The 16056-nt window shown below is 55.7% G+C and overlaps 2 protein-coding genes across 11 annotated transcripts in view; one reads left to right on the forward strand and one right to left on the reverse strand.

The window, feature by feature from the left end:
• Positions 1–1506, forward strand: part of Arhgef11 (Rho guanine nucleotide exchange factor 11) — a 111784-nt gene extending 110278 nt beyond the window's left edge. For all 10 annotated transcript variants that reach the window (XM_071618322.1, XM_071618316.1, XM_071618320.1 and 7 more), the window contains 3 exons: positions 25–272; positions 457–646; positions 1132–1506. In XM_071618322.1, coding sequence (XP_071474423.1) covers positions 25–272; positions 457–646; positions 1132–1184 — 491 coding nt within the window. In that variant the 3' untranslated portion in view covers positions 1185–1506. The remainder of the gene's footprint in view (positions 1–24; positions 273–456; positions 647–1131) is intronic.
• Positions 1507–3777: 2271 nt separating this feature from the next.
• On the reverse strand, positions 3778–15177 carry Lrrc71 (leucine rich repeat containing 71). Its single transcript, XM_027920806.2, has 15 exons — positions 15018–15177; positions 11445–11594; positions 11014–11142; positions 10791–10866; positions 10502–10579; positions 8058–8126; positions 7719–7878; positions 7562–7645; positions 7387–7476; positions 6573–6722; positions 6307–6400; positions 5852–5940; positions 4628–4739; positions 4174–4292; positions 3778–3912 (listed from the first exon to the last, which is right to left on the reverse strand). The coding sequence occupies exons 1-15, from the start codon at positions 15175–15177 to the stop codon at positions 3796–3798; spliced, it is 1677 nt and encodes a 558-aa protein (XP_027776607.2). The 3' UTR covers positions 3778–3795.
• Between the last annotated feature and the right edge of the window lie 879 nt (positions 15178–16056).

Below are 16056 nucleotides of genomic sequence, written 5' to 3' on the forward strand. Positions count from 1 at the left end.
CTCTTTCTCTTGCTGCGGGAACAGGGAACTGTTTTTATGTCAGCATGCCAGCAGGACCCCTGGACTCCAGCACTGACTCTTCCGGGGCGCCCACAAGCCCCTCCCAGCCTGATCGCCACCCCGGCCTGCAGACACAGCCTCAGCCCCAGCTGCAGGGAAGCAGTGGAGACCAAAGACGCTCTAGCCGCTCTCCCCCTAGCCTGGCCCTCAGGGACGTGGGCAGGATCTTCCGCACCATTGAGCAGCTCACCCACAAGCTCAACAGGCTCAAGGTGAGGGACGCATTCCCTAGGAATGAGGTCTGTGTCTTCCTGGCCTCAGTCCGCCCAGCCACATCCTTAAATCACGGTCCCATCCCCAGGGCCCAGCCTGGATTAGGGAGTGTGACACCTTCTTCCCCCAGCGGCCTTATGAGTGGAAGGACTCTAGCAGATCTTGCCCCTGAAACTCTTCCAGGACATGGAACTGGCCCACAGAGAGCTACTGAAGTCCCTTGGAGGAGAGTCATCTGGTGGCACCACACCTGTGGGCAGTTTCCACACAGAGGCAGCCAGGTGGACAGACAGCTCCCTCTCACCTCCAGCCAAGGAAGCCCTGGCCTCCGACTCCCAGAACAGCCATGAACCAGGGTCCTGCCCTGAGGACGGTGAGTGAAGCCAGTTCCTGCCTCGGACCTACCATGAGGGAGGGGCCCAGCAGCTCAGGAGGAAATGGCCAGGGAGTGGGAGAGGTGCTTGCAGGGGTCCTGTTTCCCCTTGAGTGTAACCCACTCGTCCCCTCGGTTTCAGAAAGGGTTTTTTTAGAGAGGCCCGCAGAAGTTCCCTAAAGGTGGGAACCAGAACTGAAGCCTTGTGCTCTCATCAGATGGTTCAGAACCGAGCAGGTGGGCCAGAGACACGTCCCAACTCAAGAAAGCCAAGCCCCGACGGCCTGACCTAGAGGCTTCGGGCATGGCAAAGTGGGGCTCGGTAGATACCCCTGTTCAGGCCGGACAAGAAGCCAAGACTGTAGAGAAGAGAGCTTTGTCATGGTGGAGGGCCCAGAAGGGTGAACCTGAGGAAGCAGGTGGACAAAGCACAGAGGTGGGCACCTCAGGCCTGGCCAGCTCCTCACTCTCACCATCCCCTACAGGCTTTGACGCCCCGCTGGACGATAGCGCCACAGACACATCACCTGGACTGTAGCCCTCCAGCCTCCTGTGGAAAAGGCCATCGAGGAACCGGATCAGCCGAGGCCTGGGGGGCTGCATGTTGCTTGGTCTGCTCAGAACGGACTCAAGTTCCAGTGTCTTTTCCCTCCCTTTAGCCCACCCCTCCGAGGCCTTTGTCTCCTGAGCATGCTGACCGCTTCTGAAAGACCCCCGCTCAGAGTACGGGCGAGAGGAGGGGAGGAGGCTGCTGTATGAATGCACTTTCTCCCTCCCCTCTCCACAGGCCCCCCCAGTGAGCAGGGCGCCTACCCCTCCTCTTTGTCACTTTGGTTTCTTATAAATATGTATGTATTGTATGTGCATCTTTGCTGTTGTAAATAACGTGACCTTGTTGTTTCTGTCCCTGGAGGGCTGGAGGTGGTCATAGAGGGACTGCTAAGGGAAGAGGGGCTTCACTGGCATCTCTGGTCAGCAACCAGGGTCAGGGCTGAAAGCAGAGCTAAACCAGACCGCACGCCACTGTCCCCCAAAGGACAAGAAGGTCTCCTGGCTCCAGCCCCACTTAGCTCCAGAGCCCCTCCTCCGGCCGGTGCTGAGCTCCCCCTGCTTCCTACAGCTCATCCCCAGCCTCCCTCTGTAGAAAGCCCTGTAGCAGGTACGGAGCTGAAAAACGGACCCCAGGGGAAGGGCTGCGGATTTGAATACTGGAGACCCTGAATTAATCCAGGACCATCCCAGGGGCCACTGCAGCACTGGCCCCTGTCCTCACTCCACATCCCACTGAATAGAATATACACACTGTGCCGGGTGTATATATACATACATATATATATATATATAAATATATATAAATATATATATATATATAATATATAAAATATAGATATGGAAATGACTGTTTTGCTGTTAAGATAATGTATACTCTTATTTTCTTCCTTTCATGGTTAAGATTTTTTTTTTTTTAAGAAAAGTTAAATATTCTTCAATTGTGGTGTGTGTGATTCTTCGAACTACTACCCTAAAAGGCTCCCTTGAGGCTGGCCAGGAATGCAGGGAGGGAACTGAGGCAGCCCCCCTCGCCCTGAAACCTCCACATCCAGGCCTTACCATGTTTTCTCCCAGAGCTGCAGATACCTGCTCCCTGAACAGAGGCTGGGCAAAGTAAGTTATAGTTCCTGCACGCAAAAACCTGGGGCTGGGTTATGGCTCAGTGGTACCGCACTCAGCTGGCACGTGTGGGGCCCTGGGTTCCATCCTTAGCACCACATAAACAGTAAATACAGGTACTGTGTCCATCTACAACTGGAAAAAAAAAAAAAAAAAAGGTGCAAAAACATGCTAAACTCAGCTGGGCACTGTGGCATGCGCCTGTGATCCCAGCAACTCCGGAGGCTGAAGCAGGAGGATCACAAGTTCAAGACCAGCCCGGGCAACTCATACCCTGTCTCAGTGGTAGGGGACCCCAGGGAGCCAGTGAGCCACCCTCATTCAACAGCAGGAATATAAAACAAAGTGGCAGCTCATCTCAGGCCTGGCCAGCTCCCCCCACCTCCCATCGACAGCCACGTCACCAGGACTAACCATCACTAACAATAAAGTATGGAGATAAAGATAAGGGCTGAAAGAGGTCCTGGAACTTCAGAGGCCTTGGGCAGGGGTAAAGAGAAGCTGGCCTGGCCGATCAGCATCGCGTATGGTAAGGTGCTCTGTGTGGGAGCTCAAAGAAATGGCAGGTTATTCCTGGAGACAGGCAGTGGGGGCCAATAGAGCAAGAGGGATGCAGGCGCTCGCAGGGCCCTGTGAAAGCCAAGGCCACACACCAGGTGGGACGGCAGTTTAGGGTGAGTAGAGGCAAAGTAGTGAGGGATGTGGAGCAGGTGCAGGCTACTCAGATGAGGCAGGTGTGTGACCTCTGCACCTTCTCAGGAGGCTCCCCAGAAGCCAGTCCTGTGCTCTGGGCACATTTATTCTCAGTGGAGGTGGCACTCCAGGACAATGTTGGCCCATGCCAGGACCCTCACAGCTGCCTGGTGTCTCTGGTTTCAGTTGCTGACTACCGTGTTTAATGCCCAACCTTCACTGTGTAGGTGTTGATATACTTAGCAATCTCTCCCAGGTGGCTTGTCCAAGACTTCGCACTTTCTTAAACTGGGCCCCGGCCTCTTCCAAACCAAACACGGGGCCGGTCAGGTCAGAAAAGCAGGAGGGAGTATGCTAGGGGCCTGGCCTGTTCAGTTCCTCCCCGCCTGTCTGCTCCTCCCTCTCCCACGGATGACGTCCGTCACCAAGCCTAAGTCTTTGCCTCCGACACCAGAGGCTGAATGCAGCTCCTAGCAAAGCACATCTCTTCTGGGAACACTGGAGAGGGAGCGGGCTACCTGGGCAAAACCTAGCCCCCAGGAGCCAGAGGAGTGACTCCCTGGCTGCCTGATGTCAGAGGGACTGAGATATCCCCAGCAGAACTGCAGACTCATTCAAACCATCACTGTTCTGATTCTGAGTATTTCTGGAACAAAGTTTACAATGTCAAAGAAAAGTACAGCAATAGACTGTTAGTGGTCCCAGGTCTCCCCTGGAGAGGTCAGTCCACACAGGGCCAGGAGGTGCTTCTGTGGCCGAGGCTCGGGGAAGACTGCGGAGCAGGGCTAGGTAGGGAAAGCCACCACCTCCTCCTCCCTGATCTTGGTCTTGATGGGGTCTCTTGGCAGCATCAGCTCCTGGATCGTAGTATACATGGGACACTGTGGGTCAAAGCAGTTTTTCTAGGAGAGGAAAAGGAAGAGTGACAGCTGACAAGAATGAAAATTAGTCCTCTGGGACTAGTTAATTCTCAGAACTGGGGGTGTCGCCCAGTGGTAAAGGATCCCTGGGTTCAATCCCCTGTACCAAAGCGCCACAGGGAGGGTCAGAAGTTATGTTGTAATTAAAAAAAAAAAAATGGGGACTGCAGACCTTCCTTGGATCAGGAATCAGGAGGGAGAAGTTGCCTGCAGCAATGGCACGAGACAGGGACAGGGACTTACCGCCAGAGACAGCCACAGCAGCCCCACTGGGCCCTTGGACATGCTCTTGGACTTGAACTGCACCTGGTACTGCACTGTGGCCAGGAAGGCCTCCAGCCCCACCTCTGTGATGCGGTTTCCTGGTGGAAAGTACAGACTGTGCCTCTTACACCACCTGCCTCCACAGCCTGGCTCCTCCACTGTTCATCCCCAGACTCACCCTAAGACCACCTTTCCCTGAGCCCAGCCCCCCTTATTCCTTGTCTGAATTCCCTCCACCCTTTACACCCCCTTCCCTCCATCTGCCTCTCAATATCCTCAGCCTCCTCCCTGACCCAGCACTTCCACTCCCTCCCTGGCCCACGCGAGACTCGATGCCCAACTGTGGGAGAACCAGGTACACCCCCAGGGAACCAGCACGGGTACCCAAGCAGCCAACCCCATGGCATGGGGCAGGGGAGGTCAGCAAACATACGGAGGAGGTTGAGGTGCAAAAGGACCTTGTTCCCAGGCATAAAAACCTTCCCATCCCGGTGCTCGACGGGCTCCAGGAGAGGGTTGATCATCTCAGTAGTTTCAGCAACCAGCTGCTAAAGTAGATACTAATTGCAGCAGAGGAGAGGGGAGCTGGTCAACAGGCATTCATTCATTCATTCAACATATATGTTTTGAGGGCTGGGGACGTAGCTCAGTTTGTAGAGTGCTTGCTTCACATGCACAAGGCCCTGGGTTCAATCCCCAGCACCACAAAAAAAGTCCAGGCTCTGTCCTTGGTGCTGGGGACACAAAGATAAATATACCCTCCAGAAGCTCTGCAGTGTCGGGAGCCAGAGAGTGAAACTGGAATGCAGCAGAGCAGAGCACCTAACACAGGTAAGCTTGGAGTGCCATGGGAGCCAAGAGGTGGGGCATTTAGACCAGTCTCAGGGCCAAGGAACAGCCTCCTACAAGAGGTGGCTGGTGAGCTGACACGTGAAGGTATATAACACCTGGTGAGGAACAGGGCCAGCCCAAGACTCCGCAGAAACCAAAGTCTCACTACCTCTTCTGTAAGAGCTTGTCTTGGTGCCAGGGAAGAATCCTAAAGTTGACCGGGTCCTTCCCTGCCTAGACAGTATAGAGCGGTGTTGAGGGAGTCTGAGGAGGAGACCCTCAGGCAGCTGACAGAAGAACTGGGAGGTGCTAAGTCGGCAGCCCATGATGATCGTGAAGCAGGGAGCAGGCTGATCCAAGTTGAGAGGGAAGACCCAGGGGCAAAGGAGAGAGGGTCTGGAGGAGGAGCCGTGCAGAGGTGGGGTGGGGCAGTGTCATGACTGCAAAGTGCCCTGGGAGCTGCTGAGAGGGCCAGAGAGAACACATTTTGCTCCTTACGCAAGTGTGCAAGCTCATGGTGGGGGTGGTGATGGTGAGCGGGTGGCCTTTAGGGAGGCAGCCTCCGTTGGGAAGACAGATCAAGATGTGGACTACTATCAGACAAGGAAAGGAAAGGTAGAGAGGGGGTGCCCAAGTTGGGAGGGGAGAGGGAAGCGCTGAGCCCACTATTCCCAGAGAGCAGGCCCATGGTGGAAAGGGGGAGAAGAGGACCACGTCTGAAGAGAAAGTGGCCGTTGCCACAGTACAGGGCTGAAAAACCCCGTTCTGGGAGGAGCTGGGGGTGGAAGCCCGGGGAAAGCCCAACCCCACCTCTCCTGCAGCTCACCTCGGACTCCAGAAGAATGCTGCGCTTCTCCTTGCTCCCCAGCTTGGTCCCTTTCCCCTTGCTTTGCTTCTGCTCAGGGATGGTGACCTCTGGGCCAGAGAAGGAGCGAGGCTGCACAAAGCAGATCCCTGATACCACCCGCTCCCCAGAGGGTGGACCAAGTGAGGCCCACTATCAGAACTTTGGGTGCAATCAAGGCAGCCGGAAGGGGCCCCTTAGGTGGGTAGAGTCCTTTGCTGAGGACAGGTCCTCAAAGGTCCAGCCCCAAAGAAATGAGCTGTCATGATGTCTGGGCCATGGAGCCCCCCACATCACCCTGCTGTGAGAAGGAAAAAGAGAGAGGGAGAGAGGCAAGACCAAGTCCTGGCAGACACGTCCAGGCCAAGAAGTGCCCTCGCATCCAGCCCAGCGCGCCCTCCCCGCAGGGAAGGGGCCCGAGAGCGCCTCACACTTACTCCCCTTGCCTGACTTGGCAGCGTCTTCTTTCTTGGGGGCTCCTTGTGTGGGCGACTGTCCAGACCCTGACTTCTCCTCCTTCTTGACCACTTCCTGTAGAGGAGGAGAGGAGAACAGAAAGTCCCATCTCCCAGGGAGACGGACAGCAGGTGTGCTGCAACTTGAAAGGCCCCCCTGGGCCTTCTCCCTTCCACCCCTCTGAACAGCACCCACATCCTGCCCTGTCCCCCCCAACACCCGGGCCGCCTGTCCCCGACACACCTACCCCTGGCTTCTCCTTCTTCTTGCTCAGGCCCTTCGGGGCTTTCATTGCCTGCATCTTTTCTGACTTGTCCATCAGTGCAACAGAGGTCATCCCCAGCGCCTGAGCCTTGTCACGGTCTGCTTTGAAGTCCCCATGTCGAGAGGAGGAGGGCTATGTTGACAAATGGAAAGGGGCGGAGGAAGCCACTGGAGCCCGCCGGCGACAGGGAATGGATGAGAAGCCCAAGCCTGGGTAGCAGTTGGGCAGACAGCACCCCACCCACCGCCCACCTTTCTTCCTAAATGCTGGAAACATTCCCCTGATGTTCTTTCCCCTGCGTTGAGGAGTTTGGGGTGCGAAGAGCAGAGGTATGGGTGGGGATGAGCTGAGAGTCAAGGTAAGGGATCCCATACTGAGGGAGAAACAGAGTCTAGCTTTTCTTGAGCTAAGCGCCAGGCCCCATTCCAAATGCTTTACATGAATAAGCTCATTTAATGCTCCCAATCCTAGGAGATAGGCACAATTATTCCCATTTACAGATGTGAAAACAGGCACGGAGGGTAAGTAACACGTCCAAGGTCGCAGACTGGTAGGTATGCGGCTGAGCTAGATTCAGGTCCCAGACAGTCAATCTAGTATCCTTTCCCTCGACCCATACATTCTGCATTTGGAGCCCTCAGGCAGGGGCCTGGCGAACCCTAGTTAGACCCGTGCGCCTAGAGCTGAGCTTCGGAGAGAAGGACCGTCACAGTGCAGGGAGGGAGGACCGAGAGCGGAGGTCCTCCCAGCTGGGAAGCGGACTCTCAGATCGCTCTGGGGCTGGGGGGCTCCTCACCGATCGCGACCGCTCCTGCGTCCCTTTCTCCAGCAGGAGGCGCCGGCGCTCCACCACCTCGGTGTGTGTCAGCTCGAAGGGACGCAGGACCTGGGACGCGGCCGGCACGGTCAGACGCTGTCCTCCGGGAAGATTTGTGTCGGCCTCCCCGGCCCCAACCCACCGAGAACCCCACCTCGGCCAGCTTCAGAGCGCCCTTGTCCTGGATGCGGTTGTGAGCCAGGGACAGCCAGAGCAGCGAGCGGTTCAGCCGGAGCCCCTGCGGAGGCCGAGCGCTGGTGAGCCGCGGCGCCACCTCGCGCCGAGCAGCCCCCGCGCCGCAGCCCACGCACGTCTGCCAGGTAGCACGCCCCCTGGTCCCCGATGTGGTTGAAGCCCAGGTTGAGCGAGACCAGGGTCCGGTTGCAGCTGTGCAGCGTGGACAGCGCCTGGCCCAGCAGCTGCGCCCCGTGGTCGTCGATGTTGTTGTTCCGCAGAGACAGGTGGGCGATCCTGCAGCAGAGAGGTCGCTGCAAACACGGGTGCCAGGGGCGCTCTTGGGAATCAAGACCAAGGAGCAGGGACTGGGGACTCCTGGGGGAGGTGCTGGAAGGACATGGAAAGGTGGGGGCTAAGATGGCTTGAAATGAGGGACAGAAAGTTGGGGGCGCGGATGGGGCAAGGAACCTCACGGGCTGTCCGGCGCCATGAGCTTGTGATATGACTGCTTCGGCAGCGGATTCCCCTCCAGAGACACTTTCCTAAGGTGGGAGAGATCCAAGAACCAGTAGGTGCCATCGAGGCCAGGCAAGAAGGGGGGTGGACAGGAAGTTGGGATCTCTGGAGAGCAATCAGGAAACAGAGCCAAAGGATACCGCCCCACCCCCGCCCCCATCAATTTAGAAAATATATGTGATACTTCCTCGGACTAAAAACCCAGGAATGTGGCCATGTGAAAAGGTCATTCCCCAAAGTTGACCTGTGGTAAGGTATTCTCTAAGATGGCCTTCAAAAATCCTCAGTTCCTGGTAGTGAGGCCCTGTGTAATGCTCTCCCCTTTAGTATGACTAGACCCAGTGAATCCCTTAAAATGCACAGAATATGACAGAAGCGATGGTATGTCACTTCTGAGTTTAGGTGACCACGATTATGGCTTCCATCTTGGTCCTCTCTGGCACTGTCACCAACTGCTCTCTCTTGAGGACACTCAGACAGCCTCTGGAGAGGCCCAATGAAATCAGTCACATCAACAAGCTTGAAAGCAGATTCTCTGCCTAGCTCACCTTGAAATGGCCACAACCAGTCAACAGCTCCTCTTCCACCTCAAGACTGACCCTGAGCCAGAAGCACCCAGGAATCTACACCAAGATGATCTCAGGGACATTGTTAAAATAAATTCTTATCATTTTAAGCCACTAAATTTGGGGGTTACTTTGTTACACGTAGTAATAAATTACTACATGACCCCTATTCAGGGTAATAGCTTTTCAGAAAAAAAGAGGTCTTTTTCCTAAGTCACAACAAAAAATTGAATCAATGTCTAGAAATTTCTCTATTTAAGCATTTTCCAGGATCTTTTTATAGCATCTTCCAGGATCCGTAATATTTTCCCCCTTAGTACTGGGGATTGAACCCAGGGATGCTCTACCACTGAACTACATCCCCAGCCCTTTAAAAAAAAAATTTTTTTTTTGAGACAGGGTCCCCCTAAGTTGCCCAGGTTGGCCTTGAACTTGTGAATCTCTGCCTCGGCCTCTTGATCCACTGGGATTGTAGACATTCATCACCATGCCTGGCCGTGATCTGTAGTTTTTGCTAAGTCTTGTAGGCTTCCTTGTCTTTTCTCATAAACTGAATTCATTTTTTTAATATTTATTTTTTAGTTGTAGTTGGACCAATACTTTTATTTCACTTATTTACTTTTATGTGGTGCTGAGGATTGAACCTGGGGTCCCACACATGCGAGGCAAGTGCTCTACCTCAAAACTGAATTCATTTTTAATTATTTTTGTGCTGGCATGAATTATCCTTGAATAATAAATTCCTATGGTTCTTTCTTTGCCAGCTAAAGTGTTTCTAGTTCCCATGATGGAATGAAATGTATGTTTCTTTTCTTTTTTGTACCTGGAATTGAACTCAGGGATGCTTACACTGAGCAACATCCCCAGCCCAGCTGAAATGTGTGTTCACAATGTGCTACACAAAGACTGCTGGGAGCCCCACTGAAGAAGACAAAGTCCAACAGCTGGGGTTGTGGCTCAGTGGTAGAGCACTTGCCTAGCAAGTGTGAGGCACTGGGTTCAATCCTCTGCACCACCTAAAAACTAATAAATAAAAGGTACTGTGTCCATCGACAACTAAATATGTGTATGTATAAAATTTTTAAATAAAAAAAAGAAGACATAGTCCCCGTCCTCAACAGGAATGTCCATCCCATCCCCAAGAGGAAGTCATGGCAGCTCTGTGTGTATGTAGCACTGAAGGGAATGTTCTTTGAAGCAAGAAAAGTCAAGGGTGCTGTGGAAGCCTTCTGAAGGGGCCAGCAGCAGAGTGAGAGCTCTCCTTTGCACACCAAACCACACCTGGAGTCACACTAGCTCACCACACCCTCACCCCTTGCCACCCCATCCTCACTCCTGCGCCTTCCTGTGCAGGAATGCCCCTTCCTAAAGCCTGGCCTGGCTTGCACCTAGTCCTCCAGGGCTCAGCTCAGTGTCACCCTGGAAGGCAGCCTTCCACCTCTTTCTGCCCCTCACTCATAAGGTGGGTGGGCTTCTTCCTGCCACCCCCAACCACCCCTCCCCCTGCACAGTCCCTACACTGCCCTGCAATATTTATTCCTGAAGCCTAATCGTGGGCTAGGGAACAAGAGAGATGGCTTGGAAGGGTAAAGGGTAGCAGGACTGGCAGAAACGGGGTGAGGCCCAAAGTTTGGGCTGTTTGGATACTGGTGTAGGCTGAAACAGGATTTCTTGTCCGTTGGGAGTTTCCTGATCCAGCATACACTGACAGAGCCCTGCTTTCCCTGGGATGCCACCCAGGCATATGAGGGCTGGGACTTGCGACTTCTGCACCCAAACATCTTGGCCCACCCAGCCAGACTCCCCAGGCGTGGTGGCCTCTCCCCAGTGCTGACCTGAGCGTGGATGAACAGAGAGGCAGGAGGGCGATGAAGGTGGTCAGGGTATTATCGGTCAGCCCCACCTTCCAAAAGCTGAATGGGCAGGAAGAACAGAAACAGCTGGAGGTCACCTGCTGAAACCCCTACTCACAGTCCTTCCAACCACACCCTTCCTTGCAGTCGTCCCCTCCCAGTTTCCTACAGTCCCCGGGGACTTCAGCAGCCCTCTGCTCTCTCTTCCAAGCCACCAGGAGCCCCAGTCTCCATAGCCCTCCCCGCCCCCCTCCGTCCCCAGTACGCTCACTTGATGGCCTGCAGCTGGCTGAGCGAGGGCAGACATTTGGAGAAGATACCCAGAATCCGGTCCTCAACCTTCCAACCTGCGAAGAGAGAGGAGGAAGGTGCCGCGGGGCGGGGCGCGCAGGGACGGGGCGCGCAGGGACGGGGCGCGCAGGGACGGGGCGAGCAGGGACGGGGCGTGCAGGGACGGGGCGCGCAGGGACGGGGCGCGCAGGGACTGGGCTCACCGCGGATGTAGATTTCCTTCACCGCTTTGCTGTCGTCCAGCTCCAGCTCCACCTGGATCGTGGGCCGGAAGAACACGTATTTGCTTTCCAGGCTGTTGAGGCTGCAGGACGCCGACAGTCGCTGGTCGTCTAGAAGGCAGGGTGGGGAGGGAGAGGACAGCACCCATGCCCCGAGGCCGGGAGACCCTCCACAGACCGGCGGGGGCGAAGAGCACCGCTGACCGGGGCGCAGTTTCTCTGGCCAGGCCAGGCTCTGCCGAGACTTGGAAGACGGACGACACCCCGCCAGCTCCCCGCCGCGCCGAGCCCCTGCCCTGGGCGTGCACAGACACCCACGCCACCTGCGCCCGCGCCTTTCCGCCCCGGTGCGATGGGAGGCTCGGGATGGACGGTAGCCCTGGCAGGCACCTCTGGGCGCCACGGCCACTCACCTGAGGTGGGTTTTTCTGACATGGAGGCCGAGGTGGTGAAGGTCGGGTGGGGGCGGGGGCGGGTGACAACTTTGGGGAAGTCTGTGTAGCCCAGTCTCGTGCAGAGCTCCGCGAAATCAGTCTCCAGGACCCCTGTGCACTGGTACTCCTCTGCGGACGGGGAGAGCGCCCGCCCTCAGGCTTCAGCGCCCGCGCACCGTTAGAGGGCAGCAGAGAGCCTCGACCCCTCCAGGGACCGCCCCCAGGCCCGGGTTCCCACGCCCTCAGGCCTCCGGGTGGCGCTGCTCTGAGACCGCGGTTTTGGTTTGCTTTTTGTATTGAACTGGACCCAGGATCACTTAACCCCTGAGCCACATCCCCAGCCCTGTTTACATGTTATTTAAAGACAGGGTCTCGATAAGTTGCTTAGGGCCTCGCTAAGTTGAGGTGGTGAACTTGCGATCCTCCTGCCTCAGCCTCCCCCGCCGCTGTGATTACAGGCGTGTGCCAACGCGCCAGGCCCCAGACACCTTTTATGTGCTGGTTCCTTCCACTCACCCCCTGGGCCAAGGAGCTTCCCTGGGAGAGCGGTGTGCTTCCTTCCACAGGGTGTCCACAGCCCAGGCTCCACCCTGTCTTCCTTCCCTGCAGGGACTGCTGTGGACACTCACATAAGTCCAAGCCTTATGTGAAATCCTGTCCCCCCCCCCCCCGTCCTCTCCCTTATATGTACAAGGAGGTCTAGCAGCGCCGCATGCTTGTTTAACAAACACTGTATGGCATTCCTAGTGTTCCGTGCTGTTCTAAAGGCTTTAGAAACATTAACACATTCCTGGGGTACATTAATTCAGATATGTCCACCTTGTCTGTCCCGAGGGCTCTGCAAACCTAAGGTGACTGAGTCCCCATAAGATCCCTGCTGTTTTCAGTTCTCCCAATGGATAATCCAGGAAGAAATTCATGGAGATGGAAGAGATGTCCCTACCACGTGCCACCAACCTGGAGTCCCACGGCAACACCATCCAGGCCAGTAGCAGCAGGTGCTGCTGGAGGGAGTGGGGGGACGCTGAAGGAAGCTGAGGCTGACCTAGAACTTGTCATCCTTCTGCCTCAGCCTGACTAGTGGCTGGGATTGGAGGGGTAAGCCAGGAGCCCGCCCTACCTGGGATCCCATCTTTAGAGCTGTTTTTAAAAGTAAGCCCTGTTATAAAGACCAATGCCGAGAACACTTGAAAGCAAGTGGTGAAAGCAAGAGCTCACAGCAAGGAGACAAAAGGATGTGAAAGGTGCCCTGGAGGGACTCCTATGGCCGAGCAGTAGGTACCCTGCCCCTAGGGTGTGGAGGGATAGTGCAGTGCGATGCAGAGAAGTTTGAGGCTCCTGGGTTCAGTGGGGAAGGGGTGAGAGAGACACGTTGTCCCTAGGCACAGGCAATGTCAGCCCAGTGCACCAAGTGCCAAGAGAAGGCATAGGGAGGTGGGGGTGACCCCATCAGACAGCCTCTCTTCATTCCCAGGCTGAAAACTGTGCGGAGGACAACCCCTTGCTTCATTATACACCGTTTCTCAAGAACAGAGATCATCAAACTTTAATCTTTTTACAAAGCACCAGGTAGACAGCCCGTTAAAACAGCTTCCTGGGTCCCATCCCCGGAGATTCTGATTACATGGGTTCTCCCATAGAATTTCAAGTGACAGGGCTGGGGATGTACCTCAATAGAAGACAGCTTGCTTGCCTAGCATGTGACAAAACCTTAGGTTTAATCCCTAGCACCCCCACACCCCACCAAAGGAAAAAGATAAAACCAACCATGCGATGGTAGAAATGCATTTTAGTCAATGGTACCCTACTAGAGGGTGATGATGGCTCCTCTCCTCCTCCCCTCCCACACCCCTTCTTCATGCTCCATAAGGACTTTGCCTTATAGCTTCTTGAAAAATAGAAGCTATTGGATAGGATTTTCTCTAAACCTATATACCTTCCTACATCAGCCATTGCACCCTACCCCATTTGAGCCCCACATCTGCCCTCACCAGAGCACAACAGGGTGCGACCGATCATGGTAACCTGCTTGTTTCTTTACCCAGGGTCCCCATGCCCTCATACGTCTGGGTCAAAGCCGTTAGGGATCCCGCACCAGCTCCTCCTTCTCCACATAGGGCTGTGTCCGAGTCCTCTCCTCTAGTTACACTCCCTCCTTCCTCTCTACTTCTCTCACTTCCCACGGCTTAACCATGCTGAGACATTAGCAGCTCCCAAAGATGCTTCTCCGCCCTGAGCTCTCTTCAGCACTGCAGACCCCCGTGTCCAGCTGCCTCGATGACTTCACCCCTTGGGGGCCCTCCTTGGCATGCCCCTTCCTTCCAGCTGTCCCTTCTCCAAGAGTGGCACCTCCCTTCACCCAGCTCCCAGTCCAGAACCCTGAGAACGATTGTTGCTGTGTTCCTAACTTCCCACCCTATCCAGTCCTTGGCCAAATTATTACTTCCACCCCGAGAAGCCTAACCCATCCACTCCTCTCCACCATTACTGCCTCCCAACTACCCCTGTTCCTGGACCGGTCTGTCTCCTAATCCATCTCCCTGAAGCTCTTCGCTGCCCCTTCTGCTCTATTCTCCATATAGCAGCCGTGTGTGTGTGTGTGTGTGTGTGTGTGTGTGTGTGTGTGTTTAATGTAACCAGGGGATCCTATCCTATCTCCTATCTTTTTTTTTTTTTTTAAAGAGAGAGTGGGAGAGAGAGAGAGAGAGAGAGAATTTTTTAATATTTATTTTTTAGTTCTTGGCGGACACAACATCTTTGTTTGTATGTGGTGCTGAGGATCGAACCCGGGCCGCAAGCACGCCAGGCGAGCACGCTACCGCTTGAGCCACATCCCCAGCCCCTCCTATCTCCTATCTTGTGTTCCTTTCTGGAATATGCTTCTTCTCCGGCTCTCATACCCCCTCCCCTAACCCCACAACTAGCTCTGACAAGGAGATGGCACCTGGCAAGGTTACACCATCAAGGCCTTTCCCAAGTTGTTTTACCTCCATCCCAGGGACAGCAAGTCCCTCTCTTACAGTAAAGCTGTCAAATTGTATCAAGGAGCCTTCCAATAAATTCCCTTTTGTGCTTAATTAGTTTGGGTTGGGGTTCTATCACTTGCAGCAGAAAGAGGACCTGTGAGGAGGGATTCAGGCATCCCCAGGCTGCGCCCCGGGGTCTTGTATCCTCTTCCCGCCCAAGAGGGTCCCAGAGGCACCAGCATGTGGGGGAGGGGTACTGGGGATTGAACCCAGTGGTTCTCTACCACTGGGCTACATCCCCGCTCTTTGTTTTACCAACAACACAACTCTAAGTTGTTAGAGGCTGACCTTGAACTTGCAGTCCTCCAGCCCCAGCCCCCTCCTTCCGAGTCGCTGCAATTGCAGGGGTGCGCCAAGCTCCTGGCTTTTACCATGTTGTTCTGGTCAGCATCCCGAACTAGAGTGGGATCTTCAAGACCACGTTCCACTGACCACCTCCCGAGCCGAGACTCGGAGCCCAGCGAGGCCAACCCAGCCACAAGTGGCGGTGGAACGTTCAGAGCCGCCAGCCCCGCCGCCAGCGTACCGGGGTTTTTGGGTTCCTCCTCGCCCACCGGCGGCAGCACGGCCGGCGGCTTCTCCTTGACCGAGCGCTCCCCCTTCTTGGTCGCCGAACCGGACGACTTCTGGGTCCCAGGACGAGGGGTCCTGGGTGAGCCTCCCGGCGCGCTTGGCTCGCTGGACATGCTGGCGCCTCTGGGACCCTCGTCGGGGCGGGAAGAAGATACAAGACCCTGGGGCGCAGCCTGGGGATGCCTGAATCCGAGGTCTGTTCGGCGTCCGCCGGTCTGTTGAGGCCGAGCCTTCGCGTCGCTCTCCAGGACAACCGCGCGCGGCGGGCGGGCGAGCGGCGGGGGCAGTGCCGAGCACAGTGCGGCCGGCAGAGGGCGCCGCAAGTCCGAGCCAGCGGAGGGAAAGTCGGGTGGGCGGGGCCCGCTGGGTCGGAGCGGAGGGGCGGGGCTAGAGCAGAAAGGGAACTGCGGGACCCGGGGGATGCGCAACGCCAGGCGCAGGTGAACCCTAGAGGACCCGGCGTGGAGGGATGGCTGCGAAGGGAGAGGGGCCAGGACAGGCAGACCTGGGGATCCTACACCGAACCAGAGCGCCCGGGATAGGGCGGGCTCAAGGTAAGGCAAAGTCACCCGGGAATTGAGCCCCGGGAACAGGGACTGGACGGCACAATAGAGCTCATGGCAATGGGAGGACACTAAAGAAGGGAGAGTCCATGGTGGGAGCAGGTCCACTTTCCTGGGTCCGCTTACCTATCCTATAAGGAGAGAACACCTGGCGGAAAGGGCCCAGAGGCCCCGCCCCGTGGGTGTGAGGTTGGGTTTCTCTTCTCCAACACATCTATTTAGCCTCCGGACCCCTGGGGATTCAGTCAGCTAATGAGTTGATGAGATGACCACATCCTTGGAATCTAGAATTCAAATCATCGCCTGCTGGGCCCCCTTGAAGTATATACTTTCCTGTCCCCTTCCTCTGTTCCGCCCCAGCCCATCCCCTGTAGAAGTTCACCCTTTGGGGAAGACTGGGACCTAAACAGCCCATTTACTTGCAGAACA

Source organism: Marmota flaviventris, chromosome 10 (assembly GCF_047511675.1).
Source record: "Marmota flaviventris isolate mMarFla1 chromosome 10, mMarFla1.hap1, whole genome shotgun sequence".
Taxonomy (NCBI): Eukaryota; Metazoa; Chordata; class Mammalia; order Rodentia; family Sciuridae; genus Marmota; species Marmota flaviventris.

Excerpts from the sequence above, each read along its gene's own strand:
- Lrrc71 (XM_027920806.2), bottom strand. The coding sequence starts at position 15,177 with ATGTCCAGCGAGCCAAGCGCGCCGGGAGGCTCACCCAGGACCCCTCGT. Across the intron at positions 10,867-11,013 it reads GAAGGAAATCTACATCCGCG|GTTGGAAGGTTGAGGACCGG; the intron begins GTGAGCCCAGTC and ends CTCTCTTCGCAG. Across the intron at positions 5,941-6,306 it reads TGCCAAGTCAGGCAAGGGGA|AGGTCACCATCCCTGAGCAG; the intron begins GTAAGTGTGAGG and ends TCTCTGGCCCAG.